This window comes from Chaetodon trifascialis, chromosome 19 (assembly GCF_039877785.1).
Source record: "Chaetodon trifascialis isolate fChaTrf1 chromosome 19, fChaTrf1.hap1, whole genome shotgun sequence".
Classification (NCBI taxonomy): Eukaryota; Metazoa; Chordata; class Actinopteri; order Chaetodontiformes; family Chaetodontidae; genus Chaetodon; species Chaetodon trifascialis.
Window position 1 is genome coordinate 22,731,215 of NC_092074.1, and position 27,926 is coordinate 22,759,140.

Here is a 27,926-nt window from a genome sequence, read left to right on the forward strand (position 1 = left end):
GTTACTATGTGTGAAAGACAATCCTGATATCTCTGTAAATGTGCTGTTCAGCGTATGCTTGTCATTTATTGTGTTTCTAACCAATTCACATAAATTACTAACAAATGTCGGAGCTGATGCGGGGCCGTGAAGGCATCACCACTCTGCAGAGCCGGGCTCAGGTAGGCACGCATGTAAGTTACATTGATTCGTAATGTAGAGTCTATTGATACGCATTTCAGTTGCGTGCGGGGATGTTTGTGTTTGAGAGTAGCATCTCAGTTGTCTTCCGGTAACAACACTCAGGATAATAACATTAGAGGTTGTTTTGATGCTGTTACAGACTGCAGTTGTTAGCCAGGAACGACGAGCTTTAAAGCGCGCTAAACGTTCGTTCACACGCATCACCGTGAACTTGCTTTCAGCGTTAGCTTAGCCAGAGTGGAGCCGAACTCCGTTCAAAAACTTGGCAATTTAAGGTTTCCTCAACTGTTGATAAGTGTACGTGTCTGTCAGACCCTGATTTTTATTTTTTCTCACGTTTGAGGCCACTCTTAAATTCGGCATTGACAGATTTCACACAGGACATACTTTTTTCTTTTTTTTAAGTAACTTTATATTATAACCATTCCGCCGTTACAGTCAGTGGGGATATTAGCTAGCACGTCGTGTCGATGAAGTGTTTGAAAATGAACTCAAAGTGTCGCCGGATGTTCAGCTATTTCCTGTAAATTAGTCGTAAAAATGATGTGTAAAAACGTGTTTGTTCATCCAGGTTTTATAGTTTGAACTGACAGAATTTGTGTTTTGAACAAAGTGCTAACTTAGCTTCCTCCTGGTTTAATAACCGACCAGCCGTAATTGACACTTTAACGGCGTTCATTAGAGGGAGCGCTTGATTTGGGTCACGTTGCCTGCCGGTGGGCGGGCTAGTGATAACTAAGATTTGTCTTGTTTCTTCCCAGGCGGGATAATGGCTGGCCTGTGGAGATCCTACCAAGCCCTGATGACCAAATACCCGCTGGCTGTGCAGACGGTGACTGCTGGTAGGATCAACGCTTCCATTTTTATTTCCTAAAGACAAACCTCATGTTGTAAACCAATCATCTTAATTATGCAGCGAAGAGCTCAAACTCACTTTTCTTTAAGTGATGGCACAAACAGGCTCTGCTCATGTTTTATGACCTTTGGCCCAGTTTACCTCCAGTCAGAATCAACAGAGAGAGGCCTTTGACCCGAGGGGCCGAGATGTCCCCCCTCTGTTCCTAATAATCAGTCAGCTCTGTCTCCCCTGCCGGTTTTGGCTGGTCACATCCCAGGACATCGTAGCTTTGCTCCTCCTCCTCTTGTAAAACTTCATCCCTTTAAAACCTTTTGAATCTTCAGAAATCAGCTGTTCGATGCTTATTTCAGGCTCTTTGTCAATAAAGTTATTACATCTCAGACGTGTTTCCTACAACTTCCTACGACATCTTTTGAAGATGCTGGAACAGTCCTTCATAGTAACTGTACTTTTTCACCTCTGAAGAGTAAAAGAACAACAATCAATTGATTCATCAGCACTAAAAATGTTTGTTGCAGCTGATCTGTCGACGCTGCAGCAGCTTTAACTTGTGTTTCGTTCAGACCGTTTGCCAACAAAGTCAGAAATAACCTCCAGTGTAGTAACATCTCACCACCACTAGATGGAGGCAGATGTTTGAACCAGCATCCTTTTCTGAAAACTGTCAACACTCAAAGACTCTTCATCGACTGTGGTGGATCCGAACAAAGTACATTTACTCAAGCGCAGTTTTGACGTACTAGTTTTTGAATATTTCCATTTTATGCCACTTTATCCTCCAGGACGACAGGATTACATGATATGATGCAGTACTGTGTTACTGATCTACCCTGTAGTGGACAAAACATCTCAAACTGTTGATGAAGTACAACATTAACTGAATGAAAGTAGAACTTTGAAGGTTTGCAGAATAAATACTTTCAATACTTACAGTACATTTTTCTGTACTTTTATTCACATTTAGACTTCAGGACTGTTTGAGGTTTGACTGGAGGCGAGTCGGAGCTCCGTCACTCTGATTCTGGATCAGATTTGAGGCGTTTGATGTGAGGATCGTCCTTGTCCTCTTTGTCCGCCTGGTCCTCGCCTCCATCGGTGACCTCGCTGACTGTTTTTTATCGTCGTAAAGTGAAGCTCTGAGTGACTGAAGCTCCGGAGCTTTAACTCGCCTCTTTGCTTTACTGCCCATCACGTCAAAGCCACAGGAAATGCTCGAGTTTATTGCTTTCAAGGTGAACAGCCGACACACGAGCGTGAGTCCGCCTGCGTCCACCTCGTCACCCCAGCTACCTTTATTAGTCCTCCCATGACATTTTGAGCAAAGGTTAGCTCTCGTTTAGTCTACATTAAAACTCTGTGCTGCTGATTTTAACTGTGGGGCAGAATGTGAGCGCAGCGCTGAGCTTTTTCCACCTGCTGAACAGGTGTTTCCTGTCTTTTTATGAGTCGGGACAGAAGAAATCTACAGTAAACTGTCAGCTGTGCTCTGGTTTAAAGCCCTGTGTAGCTGTGAGTCTGGTGTTGTCCGCAGTGACTACGTCATTACATCTGCAGTGACTTCAGTTAGCACGTTAGCTTCTTGATCAGCAGCTTTGACTGTGTTCATGCTAACTCTGCACCTGCTTGTCCTGCAGGCTCTTTAGTGGGCGTCGGCGATGTCATCTCCCAGCAGGTGATCGAGAGAAGGGGATTGGCTCATCACAACGTGCGGCGGACGGCCCGGATGATGAGCATCGGCTTCTTCTTCGTGGTAAGTCGTTTGATGGTTCGACTGATTTTATTCCGTCTTAAACGACACGTGACCGCTTTGGTTTGATGTATAAATAAAGTTTATTGTGCGCTGAAGACAGATGAAAGCATTCAGCTGCTGCACTACACTCTGATTAGACTTTTTATATAAAAATGTGCTTTTTCTGATGTTTATTTGTCAACACAAGAAAGCAAATATAAAGCAAACTGAAGATATTCATGGAAAAACGTAACATAACAGCATCTGAAGTCGTATTTGTAGGTGTGTGTGTGCGCGTGCGTGTGTGTGTGCTGAAGTGTTTCTTCATGCCTTTGTATGTGTGTGAACTCTCTCGTTTCACCTCTACGGCGGCACATTTCCGTTCTGACATCACCGCCGCGTAGACGAGTAAACTCCTCCAATCGGCTGCCTGTCGTCATGAATAATGGAGGACGGCGTGCAGACACACAGGAGTCATGTCACGCTCGCTCAGCTAGAAACTCACAACTGTTCCATGCATCATGTATCGCTCGTCCTCGCATCAATAAAACACGAGCTGTGGCCGTTTATGAATGAACCTGCCGTCAGCGCGCCGACGCCAGAGTTCGAGAAAACCACCGAAGAAGAATTAACTGTGATTGTGGCTTTGCTCTGCCTCTCAGGGTCCGGTAATCGGCAGCTGGTACAAAGTCCTGGACCGGCTGGTGGTCGGAGGAACTAAAGGCGCCGCCATGAAGAAGATGCTGTTCGACCAGGTGAGAGAAGCACCTGTGCTCGTTCTCCTCTCTTCTTCTGCTGCTGAATTACCCGCTGCTGTTTGTCGAAGACGCAGCACACGAAGAAACAGAGGAGACGCTCAGTGATGCACTCGAGCCGCTCGCCGTGTTTGTTTCCACGTGCTCGTTAGTGGTGTCTAACGGGGGGAGCGGACATTGTTCCCTCAGATCAGGCTGACAGGCGCCGGCGTGTCCTCTGTGAGTCCCCGTCCCGCCCTGACCTCCTGTCCTCAGTCCCTTCAGTGCATCTGCTGTCATTATGACAAAGCTTTGGCTCATAAAAGGGTTCAGAGCGTCGATCAGTTTGATCTGTTTCCTGTTTCAACATCCAAACCTCGAGAAGCTGGATTTTTGTTTGATCAGTGACTGAACTGTGCAGCTTCAGGCCGTCGAAGACCAAAGCTGACGATCACGAGACAGATGAGATCGTCCTCGTCGTCAGCTGCCAGTTCAGAGCTTTAGTGTCCAAAATTCAGACAGGCTCAAAAGTTTAGGGCCGAATATAACACGTAAGGGATTGTGTTCGCCCAATGGAAACGCTGATGTGATAATCAGGATGTTTCCTAAAGGTTATTCGTTATGTCGAATATTGTTTTAATGTTTATGTTTTATTGTGCGCTGAATGGGTCTGTGGTCCCTCTGCGTCAGACCTGAACAAGATTCAGATTCAGATGGAGCGTCCTCTGTGTTCATTCACATGCAGAAGATCCAGGAAACATGTGGAAATCTCTGAATCTGGAGCCTCGATGTGCTGACATGCATCAGTTTTCGGGATCTATGTCATCGATCGATCTAAAACACAAACATAGACGAGCGTAGCTTCACTTATTTCCTCAATTCTGAAGAGAAAAATCACACGAAAGAAGTCGTATTTCATTAAATGTAGTTTTGACTTCAAGTATAAACCAGTTTTCCGTCTTTCCTTCCGTCTGTGTGTCCTCGTAGTTGTGTTTCGCTCCGGGCTTCCTGGCGGCGTTCCTCTGTATCTCCGGAGCTCTGAACGGACTGACGGTGGAGGAGAACGTCAACAAGCTGAAGAGGGTGAGTTCGCTCTCGCTCGCCGCCACATCGCGGCGGATCGGCGGCAAGAGGAGGGCAGCGGTCACCTGATCTGTTGCCTTACAGAGGGCAGAGGTCAAATATGATGCGTATGTTATCACTCGTGTGTTCTCGGTACCTCAAAACGAGCTCAGAGCGAGCAGGTCCTCTTCCACGGAGTCCGCCATCTTTCTACAGTAGCCTGAATGGACAAACCAAACGCTGACTTCTGCATTTTGAGCGCACACTGTAGAGGAGGGTGAGGGGTCTTTCAGCGGGACCTGTTAGGCCTCAAAAAGGATCGTTTCAGATTTGAAGCTGGCGCTGGACTCTTCTTCATCAGACGTGTGACGACCTGGTCCTCCGTACTCGCACTGTGTAAAAATACTGCTCCAGGTACATGAGAGTACACAGAGGAAGTTTGGATTTGCAGGTCCAGTATCTGACCTCCAGCACTCACCTCTCATTATTATTAGAAACTATTTCCTGAGATGGAGGAAGAGGCGAGGGTGGCGGGGGACTGTGGAAATAGCAGGAGTGACTCATAGCTTCATGTATACGTGTGTGTGTGTGTGTGTGTGTGTGTGTGTGTGTGTGTGTGTGTGTGTGTGTGTGTGTGTGTGTGTGTGTGTGTGTGTGTGTATGCCGGGTCAGGGCGAACTGTCGTCTTGTGCCAGCCGCTCAGACGTCCATCAGCGCCTTGCTTACCCAGCGTGCGGCTGGTCACCATCAATTATTTAGCGAGGGAGGCTCGAGCTGAAAGGCCAAACTGGTAAATGTCACAAAGGACAGAAAATAAATGACAAATGTGCTCATTACAAACGGGCCGGGCTGAGGAGATGTGAGGGGAAAATTAATGCGGCCGTCCAGCAAACGCTGCTGAAGCCTTCAGACTTTACCTGAGACTCACCTGTTCACCTCTCTGACCTCCACCGGCTGATGGTTGCTGTGTTTCAGGTCCGTGCTTTGTGCTTTAAGTCGAACATGAACGTCTGAACCAAGTTTCATCCAGTAGTCACTGAGATCAGAGGTGTGCAAGTTAATGAAAATCAGTACTTAGTTGCACTTACGGGCTGCTTCTCTCAAAAGTAATCAAATTACTTAATGAATTACTGCGTATGAAATTAATTAGTTAATTAGTTTAGTAGCTTCATGTAAATATTGTTGTGGATGATCGCTGTAGTGAGAGGCGTTAATACTCCCAACCACCAGAGGGCAGCACTGACCAGCAGTCCTACCTGTGAGCGATCTCTAACTCAACTTTGTTCTGCAGCCGTCCACGGTTTTTACGTAAGACCGCGGACCATGAACACGAAATTTAATGACAAACCATCCAATAGTTATCTGACTATTTAATTTAAGCAAAATTGAGCCGTGATTTCAGTGTGATGTGAATTCAGTTGCACAGTCTAATTCAGGGATGGCGTCTGCGAGCTCCAGAACACACGACGGGCTGAAAGTCTGATGTAGAATCACAACAGAGCAAAACAAACATTCAGCTTCCTCTTTAGGTTCAGCTGGCAGCTGTTTTGACTTTGATTGACACCTGTGTCACCTGTCCTGTGTCACTTCCTGTTCCTGCAACCCCGCAGAGCCGAGAAAGGTCCCATCCTCTCCAGAGTGTGTGAGGAAACATCTGGACGTGTGTGACGCAGTGATTGGCTCGTTTCACCTCAGGTGCTGGAGCACCTTGTTCGGCCGTAATTAGAAAACAGTTTTCACCCCGAGAAACAAAACCGAGCCGAGAGAGCGTCAGCGGAACATTACCTCGTTGTTTTCATACGTCGAGACGTGTTCAGGTGACCTTTCAGGAGATGACATCGGCAGTTTGAGAGAGTGTGTGTGTTTGTGTTTGTGTGTGTGTGTGAGAGAGAGAGAGAGAGTTGTTTGTGTGTAAACAACACACACACACACACACACACACACACACACACACACACACACACACACACACACACACACCTTTCATATTTACTGTGGAGTCAAAGTCTGCATCCACCAACCTTTGTTTCATCATTTAGCAAAAAGCTAACGCACGTTTTTAAGTTAAAGGGACGAGATGCAAGAACACGAAGCAGTTTACATGAATCCATGTAAAAAGCTAACATTAGCTTCACACATTAGCTACATTAGCAAACATTAACGTCAGCAAATGACCAGCTAATGTTAGCTAACGTTAGCTTAGACATTGAGTCCACTAATGTCAGACAAAGTCAAACAACATTATTGTACATATATAACATATACTGTGGTTGTAGCTGCCTAACGTTAGCCAACATTAGCTTGTTTGCTAAGGCAGATTAATTGCTAGCTAGCTAACGTAGCAAAACATCTTGAGAGGATAACGTCAGCTAAGTCACCCTGATACCGGGGGCTGATCCGGTCGGTAGATTGATTCACTTGTTGTTTGCAAATCACTTTATCGGCTAAAGATACACCAGATCCATCCAGCGTAGCTAAGTTACAGCTAACTGGCTAACATTAACTTGTTAGCTTGCTTACGTTATCGTTGGCAAAACACTAACTGAGTGGATGTTGCAGTTGGCTAGCTCACCAGCTGATCCATGATGCTAGCTCATGTTTTAACGTCGCATAACGGCCGCTCCTCTTTTGGTTTCAGCTGCTCGGATTTCAGTTTTGGCTTCGTTTCATTTCCTTTAACTAATTATTGCTCATCTGTTTCTTTATGTCCAGAAGATAAGAAGCTCAGTTTAGTACAGTTTCCTGTAGAAAATGCAGCTTGTGTCACATCAGATCCATCGTTCTTTAATGAAAATGCAGTCAGTGTTAAATGAGCAGAGAGATTTGCTGCGTCAGACTCGAGCTGACTGACTGGAACATGGTGGATCTGCAGGCGATGGAGACGTCCGTCACTGACAGTTGCTCAACAGTCGCCTGGCTGCTGCTGGTGTTGTTGGCTGTAAAACGTCCGTCCTGCTTTGTTTTGGAAGGAAACTCTTCACCGCCTGCAGCTTCATCACATCATCATTCCTCTCATCGTCCTCCACTGGCAGCTTCAGCTGTTCACTGATGGAGGAAGGTGGAGGCTGAAGCTGGTGCCTGAGTGTGGAGGCCAGAACAAAGATGCATTTCAGAGCTTCATCTCTCGAGCAGCTCGGCTTTCTTACAGTTTTTCTACGGTCGGCTGTGTCGACCTCTCGACCTGCGAGTCGTCCTGATCTCTGCTAGACGTTTCCAGCTCAGGAGCGCGAGCAGGGAGATCGAGATGAAGATCTTTGAGTTATTTAAAGGATCTGAAGGAGCCGCATGATGTAAATGTTTTAGTCTGAACATACTTTGTGAATTTCTCTTAAAGCCTCCATCATTAACGATTATGATCATTAATGACTGTTTTTAACCTTGTTCACAGGACTACACAGACGCCCTGATCTCAAATTATTACGTGAGTCCTTCCTGTAGGATTCACCTCTTTATTGACATCTGCATGTAAAATAAAATCTCAGTCTTGTGAACATGAACCTGCTGATTGGAATCAGTTTTCTTAAATTGTCCCTGACTGTCGTCTGTCGGTGTTTCAGCTGTGGCCGCCCATCCAGATCGCCAACTTCTACTTCGTCCCGCTGCACCACAGGTGAGCGTTCAGACTGTATTAACATACAGCCAGCTGAACTGATCACACGCAGCGTTCAAAGACACTAAACCGAGCCTCTGCCCAGCCCGAACACGTCTGAAAACGTCTCAAAATTGACTTAAATCTCGTTTTTCTTGCTGCCTGTTTGTTGTAAAGCTGAAAGCTTTTGGTACTTGCAGAACAACGCTGAACAATATTCATGAATTCATAATCATCAGTTATGAAAACCTCTTAAATGCCACCAGAACGAGAAAAAAAGTCTTTTTAGCCTTAGGTTCCCTCTTGATGAAGCTCCTCGGGCTCTGAACTCATGGCTGTGCTCCTGCTTGCAGGCTGGCCGTCGTCCAGGTCGTGGCTGTCGGCTGGAACTCCTACCTGACCTGGAAGGCCAATAAGATGTGACCGATGATCTCAGGTCCGGCCTGCCTCGCTGATGATGATGATGATGAGGAGGATCTGACTCTCGTCTGTAGCGTGTGTGACGGGCCGGGCTGCTCTAACTTGCTTCATGCCTCTTCTTCCTCTGATATTTCCGACGTGTAAAACTGTGACTGAGTCAGCGCTGAAGGTCGGACAACGCGCTCGTCTCCTCTGAGTGACAAATTCACACTTGAAAGTCAAACTTGCATTTGCAGAAATGTCTGTGAAAGTTTGTTATTTATGGAAATGGGATTTGGCAGTGGTGCTGCCACACACACACACACACACACACACACACACACACACACACTCTCACTCGTACATCAACACCCACTGCGTACAAAGGAAGCTTTTCTCATGCAGTTGATGTGTTGTTGCTCACTGAAATAAAACGTTTTTTTACACATTCATGCGAGCGTGTTTTGTCCTCTGATGAAGGAACTTCTCGTCTCATCCTCAGAGTTTTAATACAATCCAGATTTTATCATCATGTGTTGAGATTTCCATGTTTGGTTTAGTCACTTTCTGCTTCACTGACTGTTTCCCAAAATGCCTTTTTAACAGCCCTTCAGGAAAAAACAGCCCCTCCGTTCTCACAAACCTGTTCTAAATGTACATAAAGTGAGTAAAACCAAGTCTGATCAGATGCCCGTTGCAATGCATTGTGGTCTCTTGAGGCGTCTGTAGGTGAAGTAACGAACATCATCTGTCCGGAAAAAATAAAGAACATCTTATATAAAAAGACAGTTTGAGCTGGAAAAGCGTCATCAGGATAACATTAATTCAACATTTCTCATGACTAATTACTAACTGTTCACTTTGTTATTTAAAAGATTAAAAGTCCTAAAATCACAACACTGACAACACTGTACAAATATAATATGAAGTCCTCAGAAAGAAACTGTACCATGAATGTGAGACTACACAGGAAACGAAACACGTGAAGACATCCAAAATCAAGCAGAGGTCCCGCCTCCCACTGCGCAGACAGCCAATCATACTTCAGGATGATGCCGCTGACTCACATCTGTTTGTGTAAGTTTCACTTTTAGGTTGATTTGTGCTGGATTATTTATTGACTGGGTGCAGTCAAGAAATAGTCTGCCCCTGTCCAGTAAATAGTCTGTAACACCTGAAAATCTGCAGTTTGGCATTTTTACATCTGCAGATTTTCATGAGCTGTGTTGTTACTGTTGGGAGGACTTTGACCTTTGCAGTGGAGCAGCTACCTGTTTCTGGTCTTTATGCTAAGCTAAGCTAAGCTAACTGACTGCTGGGTCTACTGATTTTATCATCTGACTTGACTGTCAGTGGCTGCTGAAGTTTGGGTTTCTCTTTTATTTGTCAAAGTAAATTTTAAGTTTTTATACTCAGAATGTGCACGTTTGTACAAACAAAGGCCGCCTCTCGCAGATGAGTGAATAAAGTTTTACTTGGGATGATGTGAATGGTGTGTTTGACCTCTCTAACTTTATGGCCGCCTCGGCTTTGCTGTGATGGGGCTTGTTTGGAGGGAGATGTGGATTCTGCTCAGTTGGGCTGTCAACCAAACTGACTGCACACATTTTTTCCACACAAACACATTCTGGCTAAATCAGGGAAGAGCGAGCGGAAATCGTCTGACGAATCCATTGAAAATCCGCCAAATAGCCTCTTTCCCCGAGGTGTGTGAGCCTCTCCCCAGAAAGCTGGAATCCTTTTTGATTCGGCAGAGGCCTGCTGCGTTATTACGTTTAAATCAAGGTAATTAAATTAAGACCCAGTGCGTCGTCTTATTAACGTGTACACGATGGAGCTGACATCTGCATTGAACGCGTTCAGCTTGAAGTCGTCACAGGCAGAGACTGAAAGTGGGCTTTAAATGGCTTTTTGAGCACAAATCTGAGTCATAAAGCTTCAGTTTTTCCCCTGAATTCAACCCTTCAATGTGTATCTGCACTGAAAAACACTTATTTACTATCTGATACAAACAAATGAGTCATTTTCACTGACTGAATGCAGCTTAAAGACGGTAAGCTTCTCCTTTAAAGACCCTGAAAACTCGCTCATGACTCAATATGCAACGATTTCAGTTCCTCTGTTAACTCTTCTCGTGACTTTCACACTGAAAAACAGCTTCAGCTCAGCCTTAAAAATAAGCAAATGACCCCAAAACTGTCACCCAGTTTGGATTCAGAGCAGTTTTCAAACCATCAGAGAGAAATCAGAGAAAGGAAAGCTGCTGTTGTCCATCCTCCTGCAGAGCAGACAGTGTCTCCTCAGTCTTCTCCTGTGGCCTCCTGGCAGGTTCGTCCGGTGTGGACTTACTTTGGCCTCAGATGTGCGTAAACAGCTCAGAAACTGTGCGAGCTGCAGGCCTCCAGCTGCAGGCCTCCAGCTGCTGACCTCCAGCTGCAGGCCTCCAGCTGCTGACCTCCAGCTGCAGGCTCAGCACCGCGGACAGCTCCCACATTCATTCACGGAAACTTTAAATGGCATTTTTCATCTTTTTGTTTGGCTTTTGATCTACAGACGCTCACTTTAATCCTTCATCATACCTCATCAATGTAAAAGCTGCAGTGTGTTACTGTCACTCCAAACTCTGAACTGTGCAAGAGGAGATTCACTTTATTTCAGTTCAAATTCAGAACAGATCACACCAACAATTTATAAAAACAATCAGAAATGTGATGAAGCAGAAAGAGCTGAAGAGAAGAAGAAGAAGACACATTAAGTCTGATTAAAACATTTTATTCATGATGAACTTTCTGAATGACTCACCGACCTCAGAGGCCCCCCGGAGCCCCTCTGCACCCTCCTCTTGTACCTCTGGGACGACCCTCATCTCAACCCTCACAGCAAATAAACCTGAATGATTGTTTTCTGTCGATCACAGCATCCCCAGCTGCCCCTCGGGACTGAACTGCCTCGTCGTCTCGATAGTTGTCCACTTTCCAGAGCTCTCTGTGCTCCATTGACGTCAAAGCAGCAGGCTGGATGTATAAAACCCTCCGTCCTCTGCGGCTCGCAGCGACTCTTCACACTCGGCTCCGACCTGAGATCCCAGCGGCCGACCACAAAGTTCAGCTGAAGCATCTGGACAGAATAAAGTAAGAAGTGTTCACTCTTTGTTAATTTGCAGTGTGAAGTTTGGTGGATTTGGACATATTTGTGCAGGAGAGGACATGACAGGTAGAGAGAAGACGGTGCAGGCAGACCAGCAGCATCTTCAGACGCTTCAATATCCGAGTTTTTTATTCTTCTTGTCTGTTAAATTCAGCTGATATCCATGACTTTTTTGTACCTTTTAATCAAGTTAAATCTTCTAAAAAGTTCCAAAATCTTGATATGTGCTAATGTTTCCTTGCATCTCATGATCTGTAGAAGACAAACATCCTGTAGTTTAAGCCTGAAGCAGCTCATCGTGACCAAACGCCTGTTTTACATTGAATAGAATTAATGACAGATTGCATGTTGAAAATCAGCCTCAGCAGCAATGAAATGAGCAGGTTTCTTACAGGCATCTGACTCTTAGCATGAAGCTGGTTGACTTTATTGGCGGCCGTTAATTCATGACAGGAAAAATTAGAATTTGCTGCAAAAAAAGGCGCAACAAGCAGTGTTTAATGTGACTGACTGTTCACTGATGGTTCCCTGATGAACTGTCTGTATTTCATCTTCATAAATTCCTGTGCTCGCAGGACATGAAGCCAGTGCCCCTGCTCCTGCTCCTCTCCTCGCTCCTCCTCTCGTCGCACCTCCGCCCCGCCGCCGGCAGACCGCGCATCCATCCCGGCTGGCTGGATGGCAGCGGCCGCCTCCAGACGCAGCAACTGGACGAGGTGCTCCTGAGAGCGGCCGCCGCCGGGGACAGCACCGCCTCGGATCTGCTGGGCGACAACATCCTGAGGTTTCTCCAAAGAAGGAACCCGGACCCCCTGCGGCTGCTCCCACCAGAGGAGGAGGGCGAGGAGGAGGAGGCAGTGAGGACGGCGGCGCAGCTGCTGAAACGGAGCGAAGAGCCACCGCTGTCCATCGACCTGACCTTCCACCTGCTGAGGAATATGATCCAGATGGCCAAGATGGAGAGCCAGAGGGAGCAGGCTCAGCTCAACCGCAAAGTCCTCGATGAGGTCGGGAAGTAAAGCTCTATTATTTTTTTATTTTTATTTTTTAATTAAAGCAGCCCAAACGCTGTCTAAGTATTCAAGACCTCTGACGTTAGTTGTTGTTTGTGCGCCTGCCTTCTTCTCCACAGCATTTTACGCACAAATGGTGCCATTTTACGCATCACAGCATCCACGAGTATAATGTAAATTAAGTGTTATTTAAAGACTTTGATGGAAAATATGGGACCGGACTTCTCAGACCCCCTCTCCCCTCTCTTCACCCCCACCTTCACCTCCACCCTCACCCTCCTCACACACACTCCTCTCCGCACTGGACCTCTGGAAGCTGTCGGGTGTCGCTGGATTTCACACTCTGACATTTGGACACATTTAATCTGGATATGTTCTTTGTCATTTGTCTGAATGTTTCGATGCTTGAAGTGAAAATGACAGTTACCACCTGCAGATGTCTCGAGACACAATTAGCCTGTAAGGAGCCTTTAAATTGGAAAAAAGATTACTGTAACTCTGCAGGGTGTGAAATAATGAAGCAGGAAAATTCAAAATTCTCCTTGTTTCTTTGTTTTAAATCCACTCTGATTGATCCAACTTGATGGGATTTGTGTGAAAATGGATCTGAGCGGGAGCACTACCACCTGTACTGTACCAACTGTAGCATGCTAATCTACAAAAAACAAGAAAAAAAACTTTATTTTACCGTAAACATTCATGTCTGACACTGATCACGTCGTTCTTGTTTTAGCAAAAGAATAAAAAAGCTTTTTTTTGCCATTTATATTTTGTAATAAAAAAGTTTGACGTAAAAATCACTGCTCTCGATTCTGTTATTGTAGCCCCATGATGATGATGATGATGATGATGATGATGATGGAGGCTGTATCAGGGAGGTCACTGCCACTCAAAGATCTTCTGTGTTTCAGCTTCCTGTCGTTCACTGCTTTCGCTGCTCAGACATCAGCGTTCAGCCGTTCACTGTCTGCTGTCACATTCATGTATTCATTAGTTGTTCATCGCTGTATTCATTGCATTTTTCCCTCATTCGTATTTTTAACAGTTACTAGTAGTATTAAACCCTTCATGAAGTTTTAAGGTCACTGTACAGAACTGTTAATTAGCCTAAAACGCCTATCCAAGGCGTACCTGCCTGCAGATGACTGTTTCTGTTCCTTATTAGCTGGAAAACACAATAGGACCACAGCATGAAGCCTCACTCTCCTCCAAATTCAATAAAAACTGATAACAATACCACAGAAAATCAATATTTTGCATGTTTTTTAATGGCATGTCAAAGCATTCTCCAAAAAAAGCCCACTTATTATACTCATCTATATCCAGGGAATTTAAACTATTTCAAACTGTGTAATATCTCAATTTACACTGAATTTGGATGCAAACTACCTTCTGAGACATCATGTGCTTGTTTTTGGGGTTTCATCGTCTGTACAAACACCAGTCATCTGCACAGTCACTAACAAACTGACTCGATCTTCACACAAAGGACAGAGGGAGGGACGTCTTTTTAATGTGGACTCTCATTGACGATTGTTGGCTGCAGAGATGAAATGGAACATCCTAATTAGTCAAGTGAGGCGTCAATGGAAAGGTCAGAGAGCAGCGGCCATTCAGATCCCAAACACTTACATAAAAACTGGATTATCAGCACGTCTGCTGGGACGATAAAACGGCTTTCTGTGGATGATAATCATGTTTGAGCCGTTTATATCAGAGTGTTATCGATCGGTGAGTTGTGTCAGTTTCACACTGGTTTGTTTGTTGTTGGCGTTGATTGTACCTGCTGCTGCGTTTACAGTCAGCTGTTATTAAGAGCAGTGCGAGGAGGCAGTGTTTGGGAATCTGGTTTTGAGCTGATGTTTCTGTTCACTGCATCCAGCAGCTTCCTGTGAAAATCATCACTTCATGTGGGTTGTTAGTAAATTAAATAAAACCCACCAGTCTAATCAGACCCCTGCTGGGCTGCAGAACGTTGATAGAACATATAAACTGCAGTGACATTTGAGTTTTGATCTTTCATCTGTTGAAACTTATCGTTGCAACAGAAAAACATTTTCGAAGGGAGAAAACAAAGACAGCAGGCAAAACGGCCTCTGGCTCCTTTGTTTCTGACTCAGTCCAAACTGTGGGTGTGTTACTGATTCTTCTGCCATATCACCCTGTGTGTGTTTGTGTGTGTGTGTGTGTGTGTGTGTGTGTGTGTGTGTGTGTGTGTGTGTGTGTGTGTGTGCTTGTCCTTGGAAAAACACCGGAACAAGTTGTAACCAACAGAGTGAGGACATTTTGCAAAGTGAGGACATTTTGGCCCGTCCTCAAAGTGCTGTTTGAAACGTGGTTTTAAGGGTCATCTTAGAATCAGGCTCAGGCTCAGGCTTAGTCATTTAGGTGTGATGGGTAAGGGTCTAGGGGGACGGATTATGTCAAATGTCAGGGTCCTCACAAGTATACAAGCACATGTATGTGTGTGTATGTGTTGTTCGGCGTCATCTCGCTCATTGTGCTTCACAAACGCCGTCTCACATCACTCTGTAGATCAAAGCTCTGACAACTTTTGTGTCACCGTACTTTTAATCTGCAGAAGAGACTTCAAAAGATCCAGAACATGATACAGACTCAGTGACCAGAGCAGCTCGTGGCTGAGATTATTTCTTACTCTGCGTGAAAACATGTGAAACTGTTTCGTGCATGAAGGTAAATCATGTCATTTACAGATCGACGTTCTTGTCATTTCTTTAAATTCTAGACTTCTCCACAAAGGCGGCTCTGCATTCAAGCAGAATCACAATCAGGATCCCAACATTTCAGTGTTTTCATAGTTAAATAATGAAGATTTATATTTAAAATCAATTAAAAATTGATTGAACAGTGGCTTTAGCATATTTTTTTTTTTTCTTTGATTAAAATTTTTATTATAACGGTTCAAAACATAACGGTTATCAAAGACTTGCTGTATTTGTGCAGCACCAGGACTGAAACTGAATGAAGATCACGCTGACAGATGACGTTTTGGTGTATTTACAAAACCCCACAAACTGTTACAAACTATCAGATTACACAATGAAATAAACACTTGTGCCACATTTTTTTAAATAATCATCATCATAATTGCAATTTCATTAAGTTAAAAAAAGTTATTTCACAGGAAGAAAAACATTCAAGATCAAAACACAACTGTAGGCACGTCTTTAATGAAAGAAACATTGGAATAAAAGCATTTCATGGCAAATATTCACTTTCAAATGTTTTTAAGCCAAAACACATCAATACGACGTTTTGGAGCGAAGCCTAAAAAGTAGAAAGAACATTTTAATTTTGACTCGTCAGAAATGAATTCCATTTCTGATGTCTGAAAGAACAACCGTCTCCAAAGAACATCACCACAACTGAACTGTTCATGTCAATTACTGACATTTTGACACGAGATAACTGAAATGTTTGTCATAACTGACTTTCCACTGTCAAAAATAGTTTTATGAAAACATAAAAGAACAGATTTCTCTTTATAAATCAACAATCACCTCTGATATAACATTTCTTTAACTCCCAAGATGCACCTGCCTGTCCACCACACCCGGACGTCCTCCTCCAACAGTCAACGTCATCTCAAATCCTAAAAGAATAAACTTGATATTATTTTTTATTTTATTATTGTCTACAAATCTCATGAAAAACCCAAAGCTCGTCTCCGAGCTCCAAACCCCCCGATCGGCTCCTCCTGACACTGATTTCTTCAGAAATCACAAATCGTGTCATTTTTGGAGCCAATCAGGCAAACAGCGTTAGCACTTTAAGCTAAATACCAACACCAACATGCTAACATGATGTTTAGCTGGTGTCATGTTTGCCATCATAGTTTAGCATTTTAGCATGCTAACATTTGGTATTTAGTAGGAAATCTGAGGCAGATGGGAACGTCTGAAGGAATCACCAAAGATTTAAGAATTCATCCTGAAGGGGACGTGAACATTTGAACCAAATTTCATGGTGATCCATCCAATAGTCGCTCAGATATTTCAGTCTGGAGCAAAGTGGTGGATGGACCGACAAACATCCCAGCGTGACTCAAGGGGGAGTAAATGGTGCATTTGTTGGGGACTATTTTCAGCCATGGATTAATACACATTTGGTGCTGTAGTGGGTATTTATAGGATCATTGCTCATTGCTGTGTTGTTAACAGTTTTTGGAGGATGATTTTTTTATGGGATTGTTGACAGTCAGAGGAATAGAAAACCTTTTCCTTTAAGCAAACAGTGTTAGACAGCTAACCTGAACCAACACTCAGCTGTAGAGGAGGCAGTATGGATCGGTTTATTTCCTGGTCATACATGCTACAGTCCTGCGGACAGTAATGAGCTTATCTGCCCACTCCTTCAGGTTTACATCCTGCTCATTCTGCATTAAAACACACGATTCAGCTGTTCAGCACACAGTTTGCTGCATGAATTGACAAAATAATGTGAAAAATGAGTCAACGCTCAGAGATTCTGTGTTACTGACTGTAATCCTCACGTTGTTTTTTTAAATTCACACAACATGTGAAAAGATTTATAAAACTGACAATATGCAGAAACTGTAGTCTTCTACGGAAGCCTGTAAAAGGTATTGTGACAGGAAGCTGCGGAGGGGCTTTAAATCCTGCAGAAAAAGACACACATGAACAAAATCTTTCTACTTTCCTCCCACAACACAACGCAGTGCTGAATCCACTGCATACGTGTCCAGCGAGCTTTACGTGGAGAGATATATTTACACACAATACGTCGGCTTTTCACTGAACAATGGCAACAATGTGGGAGGCAAAAATCCAGCCAAGTCAGTGTTGGTGCACCGGGGCTGCTGCAGGAGGAAGCACAGATGGATAATGTATATGAAGGTACGATTTGAATCATTTATGCTGTTATTTTCCCCACGTTGTCTTTGGTGATTCGCGGCTGAATTTGTCGCCGTGGATTTCTTCCAGGGGATTATGGTAAACCTCTGTTTCCGCCTCTGTTTCAGGTTTCCTCCGGACTGCAGCAGGGACCTCGAGTAAAGAACAAAAGACGAAGTATCATGAGATCAGTGTCTTCATCCCACGCCTGAACAACCACCAGCGACTCTCCAGCTGCTCGGCCTCGCGTTCCCACGCCGCGCAAACGCAGCACGGAGGAGGATGCTGCTGTTGCCTTTGACTGAGTCAGCATGGACACACTGATGCTGTCCCCTTCCTGAGAGGACGAGGGGAATCCTTCGCCCTCTGCAGCTCTCTTTATGTAAGCGGTCTGGTTAGAGATGATTTCACACATCCCCTCTGTACGATACACAGCGAGCTGCTGCTGCTGCTGACTTCAGACTGTGCACATGTCCAAATATTACAGTTAATCAGCAGAGCAACAAGAACATCCACAAACAGGCTCTGACACATTTGCACGGCTTCACTTCGAGTGCTTTTTCTGCAGCTTCAGAGATGAGTGTGTCTGCAGCACATTCAGAGAAACACACACATTACAAGTAAAGCTCCAATGTTCTGCTATTTTACTGTTGTTATGCAGAATCTAACATGTTCTGACATCTACTTAAACATGCAAGAACTATTATTTTTGAACACTTGGGGGCAGCAGAGACAAATTACAAACACAACATTAGCATCCATCTGTAGTCGTGTTTCTGGCATCATGATGAATTTAAGTCCAATATTCCCTCTTTTTAGCTCCGTTTTTGGTCTCCACCAGCTCCAAAGGGAAACTTCTGGCTCTTTAGCATTAGATGCTCCACCATGTTCACCAGCTAGTGGCTAATTTTGTCATTTGGAGCTGAGCCAGTGGTGTGTGAAGAAGATAAATCACTGGATGAGTTGGTTATTGTGGTACAGTGTCAGGCTATGGCAAGTGGTAAAACAATTTCCATTATTGATTAATCTGCTGATTTTTTTTTGCAATTAGTACTCTGACCTCTTCAAACTGCTTCTTTCGTCCAACCAACAGCAAACAGCAATTTCTCACATTTAAGAAGCTGCAAATTTTTTGACATTTTTGCTTAAAAAATGACTGAAACGATTAATCAATTATCAAAACAGTTAATCAAGCAATCGTTGCAGAACTCTAGAAATCCATTTATTTAACTGTTTATATCAATAATTAACATTTTTACTGGAGATATCTGAATTGTTTGCCATTAATCTGAATTGTAACTCGTCAAAATTGTAACAGGTTGTTTGCAGATGATGTCACATCGCTCTTTTGTTGTGGCGTGAGCTGCAGATGGAGGGCAGGAAGTGATTTTCTGCATAGGAAGCAGAATAACACAAGCTCTAAACGCAGATGTTTTGCATCATTTACGGTCGCTCTGATCAATCGAACCAAGAAACCACGAGCAGCTTTTACTGAGTACCAAAAGTTGTCGTTCATAAGGGTGAAAAATGCAAGAATACAACACAAAGGGCTCCTCGAAATTGATTTTAACTTCTTGAAACCTCTGTTTGTGTTTAGAGTCTGTCTGACGTGAGCGGCCTCCATGAAAACTCCGTCTGCTAATGAAGACCATGAGGTGCGCTTGAAATCTCCAAGCCAGTAAGTGAGATTTTAACATTTTTATTTTGGCCACAATTCTAGCTTCGACTTTCACCCAGAACAGCGACGACAGATCTGAGATTCAGACTATCAACTGGAATCTAATGTCGTAACTGTTCATTCGCTCCTCAAACTAAACATTATCGGTGAGGCTTTCGGGCTGTGAGGACAGGAGACGAGGCCGCAGGGACGCGCCGCCTCACCTCCAGCCCTGGAAGCTGAATCACTAATGAGAGGCGTCTGACACTTCCTAAACCACAATCAAACACGCCACAAAGCCTCGGCGAAGCAAAACCCCGATCGATTGGTCAGTAAAGGTCGACGGGGTTCAGAACTCAAACAGACGTCTTCTGTCGGCGTCTCAGGATATGAATTCATCCTGTCAAAAACTGCAGATACCTCAGATTTGGTCTCAATATCTGGAGCAGAGGTCTGACTCTTCGGCTTCCTCAGGATCTTCTTCAGCATCATCTCCCTCACCTGAACACACACACACACACACACACACACACACACACACACACACACACACACACACTTTTATTTAGACAGTAAACAGAGCTTAAATCCAGTGTTTGTGTGACACCTGAGGAGCAGCTGATTGGTGTGTTGTCGACCAATGAAAACACTCGTACCGGAGCAGAAGTCCATGTTCATGAGCATGACGGCGAGCTCGTCCGTGTCCACGACCAGGTGGCTCAAACTCTCATAACCGAGCTGTGGACGCCTCAGGTGAGACGCCCTGTCTGTGGCTGCCATCCTGCACACACACACACACACACACACACACATACACACACACACACACACACATACATTTATGAAGACATTACATAGACTTACATTTATTTCTTGGAGATTTACCTCAACCCCAGTCTTCACCCTTAAATTTAATGATTTACATCATGTGTCCTGCGTTTGGTCCTCATAAGGATGGTGAGTCCCTACAATGTGACAGCGCAAACAGATGTATGTCCCCACAATGTAAGGAATACATAACAAACACACACAATCCAAATTTGTAAAAGCAGATCCTGATCCAGATTCGTCTGTCTATCATAAACCAGAGGACAGTTTGAAGCAACATTCGCACAAACAGAAAGTGGATTTTTTGAAAACTGACCCTTTAAATAAGCAAATAAAAACTTAAATGTTGGACAAAAACAGGAACAGCTCAGAGTCAGATATCGCCTTCGTGTGGTTTAACTTTAACCCGCAGCCTTTGCAGTATTGAACACTTCCACAGTACGTATTTAATGAGGCTGCCGGCTTTAAATCGAAGGCCAGCATCGACTCCGTCCCTCCACAGACGCTCGGGTCTGAGCCTCCCGAGGCCCATCGCTGACGGCAGCCTTCAGTTTGCTGTTTGGATCTCCGGCAGCTGGTTGATCGTCTGCTGCATAATGTAAACGAAATGACTAAAGGTGTGAGTCAGAGCTGCTCAGAGGAGCCGGCGCTGATCCATAAACTTCACTCTGAAGGCTCTTGTTTGAGAGTCTTCAGCTCAGAGGAAACGACAGATTTAAATCTATTATTTAAATTAAAACGTTTGCTCGAGTGGCCTCAAAACCTTTGAACTTCATTTAGTCCCAACATGAAATCAGTCCAGCAGGTTTCAGCCTGCTCTGTGGTGTTAAGTGATGGTCAGATGAGGACATCTTAATATTGCATTATGGGAAATGTAGGAGCCAGCGTTTTTGGAGTTTAACTCATATTAATATCCATGCTGAACATGAATTCAGTGTTCAGTGCAGAGAGGATCAGACTGTATTGATCTCACAGTTCGTTTAAGTCAGGAAACGTACAAATCCACGGTTCCCAAACTGAGGTTCAGGGCCCCTAAAAGGGTCTGCAAGGTGAATCTGAGCGGTCTCAAGATGATTCACTGGACAGGAAAGCAGAAAATGACATGCATGTTTTTTTGCTCTTGTGTATTAAATGATAATTTGACCTCCTCAAGATCATAAAAACATATTTTATGAACCTGATGATCACGAAATAATCAGCTGTGATTGACCTCAGTGGAAGCTTTTCTTCAAATCGAGACGTCTAGTTTTGTAAATTAGAGAAGAATTTCACTTCCTGACAGTTGAACAGAAGAACTCGTGTGACCTTTTAATGTTGTGGTCGGCTGACGTGGAGCTAATTTTAACGACTTCATCGACTCTTCAGTAGTTTAACATGCTGTGTGAAAATGCATTGTACTTTAGATTGTTATGAAATCAAAGCACAAAGCGCACAAAGCAAACAAAGCACAGAGTTGTTAGAGTCAGTCCGTTAGCGTCGTTAGCTCAGAGTCCGAGCTTCAGCACAAACGCTCGACTTACTTCTCCAGAAGGACGTCGGCGCTCTGTGAGAGTGAAGAGGACAGACAGAGAGGAGGAAAGAGACCGAATTAATCCCATTGTGCTTCACTTCTCTGTGCCAGAGACATCTGTCAGACGTGTCTGTCACAGACGTCGGCGTGCAGAGTAAAACATGATTTGAAGGAACGCTGCCAGATCGGCCTCGCCGTGTTTACGACCTGCTTCCACTCACTCTGTCTGCTCCAGCAGCTGCTTTGGCAGAAGACGAGCATGAAACAGCGACACCTGAGGCTCGCACACACACACACACACACACACACACACACACACACACACACACACACACACACACACACACACACACACACACACACACTCACACACACACTCCTCACAGGACTGATGCAGACATGTCGCATCAGCGCTAACGACGCTGAACTTGCTAACATCCTATTTGTCTCTTCAGGCGACTGAGGTCGGACCATCTGCCGCCATGTTGAACTAACTTTTAGCACATTTCACTAAAACAAACATGTTGAAATCTTGTTTTTAAAGAACAAGTAACTTTGGTTTCCTGAAAATGCAAATTAAGGCTGCGATTAATGACGATTTTTCCCTCAATTGTTTGGTTTATTAAATGTCACAAAACAGTAAAACGAGTTTTCTGGAATCAGGACGAGGAGCTTGAATCAGGGTGTAAATATTACAGTCATTTAGTGAGATTTAGTAATTAATTGACTATTTTACTCATAATATTGGCACAAAAACCAACATGTGACGCCTGACTGACACTTTCAATAAAGCCAGAAGTCCCATTAAGACTGTTTGTTGAGCGTCTTCTCTTCTTCTGTGTGTTTCCTGTGCGTCAGGTGGGACGTAATGCAGCTTCAGAAAGAGTCAGAAAGTTCAAAGACGCTTCGTTCAAAACTTCGAGCAAACTCTTCAAAGTTCATCAGTTCCAGCTGAACGTTTGCCTTGTTTCATCACCGCTCTGTGACGCCAAGCAACGAGGCCAACAGGTGAGCCGGGCACTTTAATGGTCACCTCCATGAAGCAGGTGTTGAAGGTAAAGTTTGTCACTGCGGCTGTAAACGTGCTTCTGCTGGTGGAACAGAAAGACAAACCCTCACACAGTTCAGTGTTCAGCGCTGATCTACCTGTCTCACCTGTATAAACAGCGGCATGTGCGGCTCCTCCATCGTCTGAATGGCCGACTCCACCAGCGTCACGGCGGCCTCCAGCTCGTCGCTGCGCCGACGGATCAGGGCTCGAACGCGCTTCAGCTTGTCGTCCTGCTGTTTGCTGATCAGCCCCACCAGCTCCTGCTTCCGCTCCTCCAAGATGGCCACCAGGACGTCGAACTGGTGAGCCAGCTGCTCCCGCTGCCGCTTCCCGTTCTCCTGAGGTCAGAGGTCAGGGAAGGTGGGATGTGTCATGTGACTCACTCACCTACAGGCCTGTGAGGTGAGCGAGCTCTCTGATATCAAATAATATAACATCATATGCCGCCGTGTTTGTGTGTGTGTGTGTGTGTGTGTGTGTGTGCGTGCGTGCGTGCATGTGTGTGTGTGTGTGTGTGTGTGTGTGTGTGTGCGTGCGTGCGTGCGTGCGTGTGTGAGACCTCCGTGATGTGGCACACTTGTTCCATCTGAGAGATGACCGCCTGGATGTGGTCGTTGCTGGCGACCAGCAGGGCGATGCCGTCGCTCAGCTCGGCCTGCAAACACGCACAACATGGCTGACGTCAGTCCTCTGAGCTCGAGGTGTGCACATGTCAACTGACCTACAGGTGGCGCTACAGAAGCATGATGGATGGTTGAAGTTAGTTAGCGGTGGTAAATGCACCAATCAGCGTTGGCGTCTGTGCAGAGCCAGATGAAGTGTCTGTGAGCGGCGTTGGCTCTGCTCTCTCGTTAGTGAGCTCGTCACCACCCGAAGCACAACACCATGAGTCACCGGCGTGCATCTGCTCCGGGCGCCATGTGACATCATGCACATTGTTGGAGGCTGTTGCAGCGTCTGTGCAGTTTGAGTGTCGTTTAAAGTGTTATTCGTCTAACAAATGTTCTCGGCGGCCGGATTAAATCAGCCGCTTTCGTCTTTCGGGTTAACCTTTAGGGTGAAGATGGAGGATCAACAACTTTCCTCGAGCTCATCTGAATTTCAGATGAGTGAATCAGAGGCGGAGTGAGCGATGGAGAGGCCGCCGCTGAAATGTCAACAAAGCCAACTGCTCAATAACACGCCGGGCGCCGCCGGCGCCATCTGCATGACAACGCAGCTGCCGCGCCGCGTCTCTGTGACTTTGTCTCAGCAGATGTGTTTGATATGTTTGATGTGCAGGTTCTGCATTAAACACAACGTCTGGTATCACAGTAACTGCAGTATTTCCCTCTAATGGGGAGTACAAGTACAAATACCTCAGGGTTTTACATATCTACAGTACTCCACTACTGCAGCCAACTTCAATTTGAAATACAATTACTGCATCAATAGTAATCTAATAGTATGATATTTGACAACGTAACATTTTGGCTGCATGTGAGTACTTTTACTTTATACTTTCAGTAGATTTTCTTGACAATACTTCACATACTTTTGCTGAAGTAAGATTTGAATGCAGGAGTATTCACAAATTGTGGTGTTTCTACTTCAGTAAAAGGTGTTAATACCTCCTCCAGGTGCGTGTAGGTGCGTCCTGGTTTCAGTGGCTGCACAGTGTTTGAATACTCTGTGTTTGTGTGGCTCATGGACAAATGTACTCAGTTTAGACCCCCGCACTGTCTGTGAGGCTCCTTTGACCTTTAAACAAGCTTCAGCTTCAGCTCAGTGTCTGCTGCCCAGAAACCCGCCTGCTCTGCCTGACGGTGGAGGGAAGTGGACTGAAGTGAAGGGAAGTGAGGTGGAGTGAAGCTAAATGAAGTGGGAGACAGCCAAGGTGAGTAGAGAACAAAGTCCACTGAGTTATGTGGGAGTGGACGGCATGAAGAGAAGCTGGTGAAGTGAACTACAGTGAAGTCAAATGAAGTGAAGATGACCAGAGAGTGAAGTTGACTGAGTTACGCAGAGGGCAGTGAAGTGAAATGGAACGCAGCAGAATGAAGGAAAGTTAAATGAAATAAACCTCGATGAAGCTGACGGCTTTGGCTCTTTACCTTCTGTCTCACGTAGACGGCGCTGAGCGGGGCGACGTCGCAGTCTTTGTGTTTTCCGAACACTTTGCACATGGAGCAGGTCGGCGTCTGGCAGGACAGACAGTAGATGTTGATCTTCTCGTCTTCGTGGTCTTCACACATCAGCCGCTGCTGCTGCTGCTCCCGCTTCACGTCCACAAGCCTGGACGTGGTGTAAATACACGAAGTGTGAACGGATCATCAAAGGTTCGTGAACAGCTTTTTGTTTTCTTTCAGGCTCGTCGATGCAGCTAGCCCAGCTGGGTTTACGTCTGCTGCCGCTGACGTAAGCAGACGTCAGTGGATGATGGAAGAACTGCACAGTTTGACTGACTGGTTGTTTTTTTGCCACCTTGGTGTCACTGCTCCCAGTAACTCAGTCAGCTGCCCACTGTATTCATCCAAAGGGGATAATGAATGTATGCTTCGGTGTGATTCGTCACTATGATCACAGCGTGTGATCGATCCAGTGCCAAACGCTCAATTATCCCACACACGAACGCACCACAGTCCCACCAGGGTTTCCCTTCAGGCCTCACACGGAGGCCGCTGGGACAGGTGTGGTCTCGGTGCAGACTGTGGAGCGTCCTACTTAACAACAGGCTTATTTAACGGAAGCAAACATTTATGCAATAAACGGTCCTTTGTGCTCTGACGTAGGTGTCTCTGACAGAAATGATGATTAAGTAATGAGAAATGTTTCCACACATCAAAAAATGATGAGACACTACAAGTTACAAAACATTTGTGAACCTCTCAGTGAACAATCACGTCTATTTTAGCCCACACAGATAATGAGGGGAGTCCTGTCCTTCTGTCTCTAATGAATGCCAGCATGTCTCTTCTTCACCGGTGACTCACTCGGCTTCTATTTTAGAGCAAAGTGACAAATCTACACCGAGGACGACTTAAATATCACCGTGCAGTCGTAGTAAGTGCACATGAAGAGGCTCGTATGCAGATCCGTCAGTCGCAGTGAACTTCACACAACATGTTTTAAAACAGGTTGATATTTCAGGGCCAAATTAACAAAGCTGTGACCTCATGCAGGCCAGTAATTAAAGTGTTGCGTATCATCGGCCTGATTTGCTCGGCCGTGTTGCATTGTTGCATTGCTGCATTGCTGAAGGTATTAATTATGAAAAAGGTTCACAAAGCAAGTGAAACTACAACCGTCCTGAATCTCTGCAGCTCCCTGCAGGCAGAAGATGCTCCGATTCAGAAGATCTGAGCTGAAATTCTGCGTTTTAGAAACACAAAAACACGACTTTTTTCAAGCAGAGTGAGAGCATCAGTCGTTACCCTTATGGTGATGATGATGATGATGATGATGATGATACAGAAACCTTTCTCTGATGCTCTTCACCTGTTTTTCACGCACACACATTAAGTCTAGAACCAAAACAGCATGTACACAGAACCGGCCAAAAATCTGTCATAGTGAAGACAAATGAGGGAAAACTGAGGAGAAAATAATCAGCGTGTCATCACTTAAAGGCAAACGACCGTGAATTTAAAAAGAAAATAACCCTTCCTGCTGTTTTCTGCCTTTAAAACTGCTGTAAACATCATTTTAGCGTCAGTTTGACGTATTGACTGCTGTGACTTTTATATCAGCCTCAAAATGTTAAACTGCTGTCTGCTCCCAACTCTGCATGACCCTCAAAGAAAGGCTGCAGTCAGGAGCCTGTGGACAGTAAGGGAAAACAATACTGCCCCCTATTGGTGGTCACTCATATTACAACAACGTGCAGACTGAGCTCAGATTCTATATAACGGCTTTTCCTGGTGAACCTCACAACTACATCATACTGTGTAAGAAACCACTGATTCAAGTTTGTTAGAAATCCTAAATGAGGGGATTTAAGTTAAGTGTTGCTCCTTTTTCTTAATGTTTTCTTAACCGACACCCCCCTCTGACTCTAAACCGAGCCTTAACCCTCACGGGGACCTGACATTGTCCTACAATGACAGGAAGCCCCCACAGGTAAGTGTGTAGTCAGGCCTCACAAACACACCCACCTGGACGACTCCTGCCGTCTGTAGAGGTCGATGATGTTCTCCACCAGCAGGTTCCTCTGCAGGCCGAAGACTCCGTGGCGGTCCAGGACCACCTCATGACGGCACGCCGGACAGCGGAAGCGACTGCCGCTGAGCGCCATGCTGGAGGAGCCGCGGGGCTGCCACAGAGGGTTAGCTGACTGGATAGAGACAGAGGAAAGGTTCAACATGAGTCTGTTCAGGTGTGACAACCAAAGAAGGAAAAGACTTTCACAGTTACGCTCACAGAAACCTAAAAGAGTCCAACGATGGACAAAGACACGGCCGCCATCTTCTTTTCTTTTCAGGTCGCATGTTGGACGTGGATTATTTAAGGTCGTTTCACCTGACGGCCTCAGCATCATTACTTCACGCCATGTTTACAGCTGCTGACAGCTGATATTTGTCGTCTAATCCCAGCGTGAGGCGACGTTTCGTGACAGTTGGTTGCTTCACTTCGATGTGTGTCAACGTGTTGATGTTGCATTACTACCGCTCACATGCAGACATTTGCACACGGCGACGTTAGAATAGAATCACCTGAACGACAAACTGAAGTCAAACAGATCTTTAGTTTACGTCTTCGCAGCCCGTCCAAGAAAAAGCCAGGAGTGCAGAGGACAGACGGTCCCTTTTGTTTCTCGTGGTGTGTTTTTAGCCGTATTCTGACAGAATCAACAGTTTGGAGCACTTGTGGCAAAAACTGAGAAGTTTCCAGAAATTAGCTGGCATGAAAATGGTCAAACGAACAACCCGTGAAGCCGCCTCACCTGGAAGATGTCGTTGGCGCACTTGCGGCACAGGTTGTGCTGGCAGGGCAGGATGACCACGGGTTTGGAGAAGATCTCCAGGCACACCGGGCAGATCAGCTGCTTCTCCAGGTTCTCCATGACGACTCCTCTGCCGGCACCGGGCCCAGAACTGCCTGCCGATGGAGGCTCGAAGCCCAGAGTAAAGTTCATCACCTCCAGAGGCGGCGAGTGAAAGGTCAAAGTCGACCGACAAGAAGCTGGAGGATATTCTAACGACTTCTTCTGGAATCCAACATCCGATTCATCAGTCTGGACTTTCTCTGCCTTCAGAAACTGTCGCTGCTGCTGTATTTTCTCCGTCTTCTGTTCTAGCTCTTCCAAACTCTCC

The 27,926-nt window shown here is 45.2% G+C and overlaps 3 protein-coding genes across 5 annotated transcripts; 2 read left to right on the forward strand and 1 right to left on the reverse strand.

The window, feature by feature from the left end:
- Window positions 1-44: 44 nt before the first annotated feature.
- Window positions 45-9,006, forward strand: mpv17 (mitochondrial inner membrane protein MPV17). Of its 3 annotated transcripts, none has more exons than XM_070987419.1 (8): window positions 45-161; window positions 945-1,025; window positions 2,677-2,792; window positions 3,434-3,526; window positions 4,493-4,588; window positions 7,956-7,988; window positions 8,125-8,177; window positions 8,510-9,006. In XM_070987419.1, exons 2-8 carry the CDS (start codon window positions 953-955, stop codon window positions 8,577-8,579), a joined length of 534 nt encoding a protein of 177 aa, XP_070843520.1. In that variant the 5' UTR covers window positions 45-161; window positions 945-952; the 3' UTR covers window positions 8,580-9,006. The 3 variants fall into 3 exon arrangements, with proteins under 3 accessions (XP_070843520.1, XP_070843521.1, XP_070843519.1); XM_070987420.1 differs by having other exon boundaries at window positions 146-173; XM_070987418.1 differs by lacking the exon at window positions 45-161 and adding an exon at window positions 176-480.
- A 2,462-nt stretch (window positions 9,007-11,468) lies between these two features.
- uts1 (urotensin 1) lies at window positions 11,469-12,731 on the forward strand. The gene is made up of 2 exons (XM_070987504.1): window positions 11,469-11,686; window positions 12,278-12,731. Exon 2 carries the CDS (start codon window positions 12,281-12,283, stop codon window positions 12,719-12,721), a length of 441 nt encoding a protein of 146 aa, XP_070843605.1. The 5' UTR covers window positions 11,469-11,686; window positions 12,278-12,280; the 3' UTR covers window positions 12,722-12,731.
- A 4,934-nt stretch (window positions 12,732-17,665) lies between these two features.
- Window positions 17,666-27,846, reverse strand: trim54 (tripartite motif containing 54). Its single transcript, XM_070987274.1, has 9 exons — window positions 27,557-27,846; window positions 26,769-26,947; window positions 24,729-24,909; window positions 23,195-23,290; window positions 22,740-22,973; window positions 21,595-21,617; window positions 19,903-20,027; window positions 19,667-19,747; window positions 17,666-17,742 (listed from the first exon to the last, which is right to left on the reverse strand). Exons 1-8 carry the CDS (start codon window positions 27,746-27,748, stop codon window positions 19,680-19,682), a joined length of 1,098 nt encoding a protein of 365 aa, XP_070843375.1. The 5' UTR covers window positions 27,749-27,846; the 3' UTR covers window positions 17,666-17,742; window positions 19,667-19,679.
- Between the last annotated feature and the right edge of the window lie 80 nt (window positions 27,847-27,926).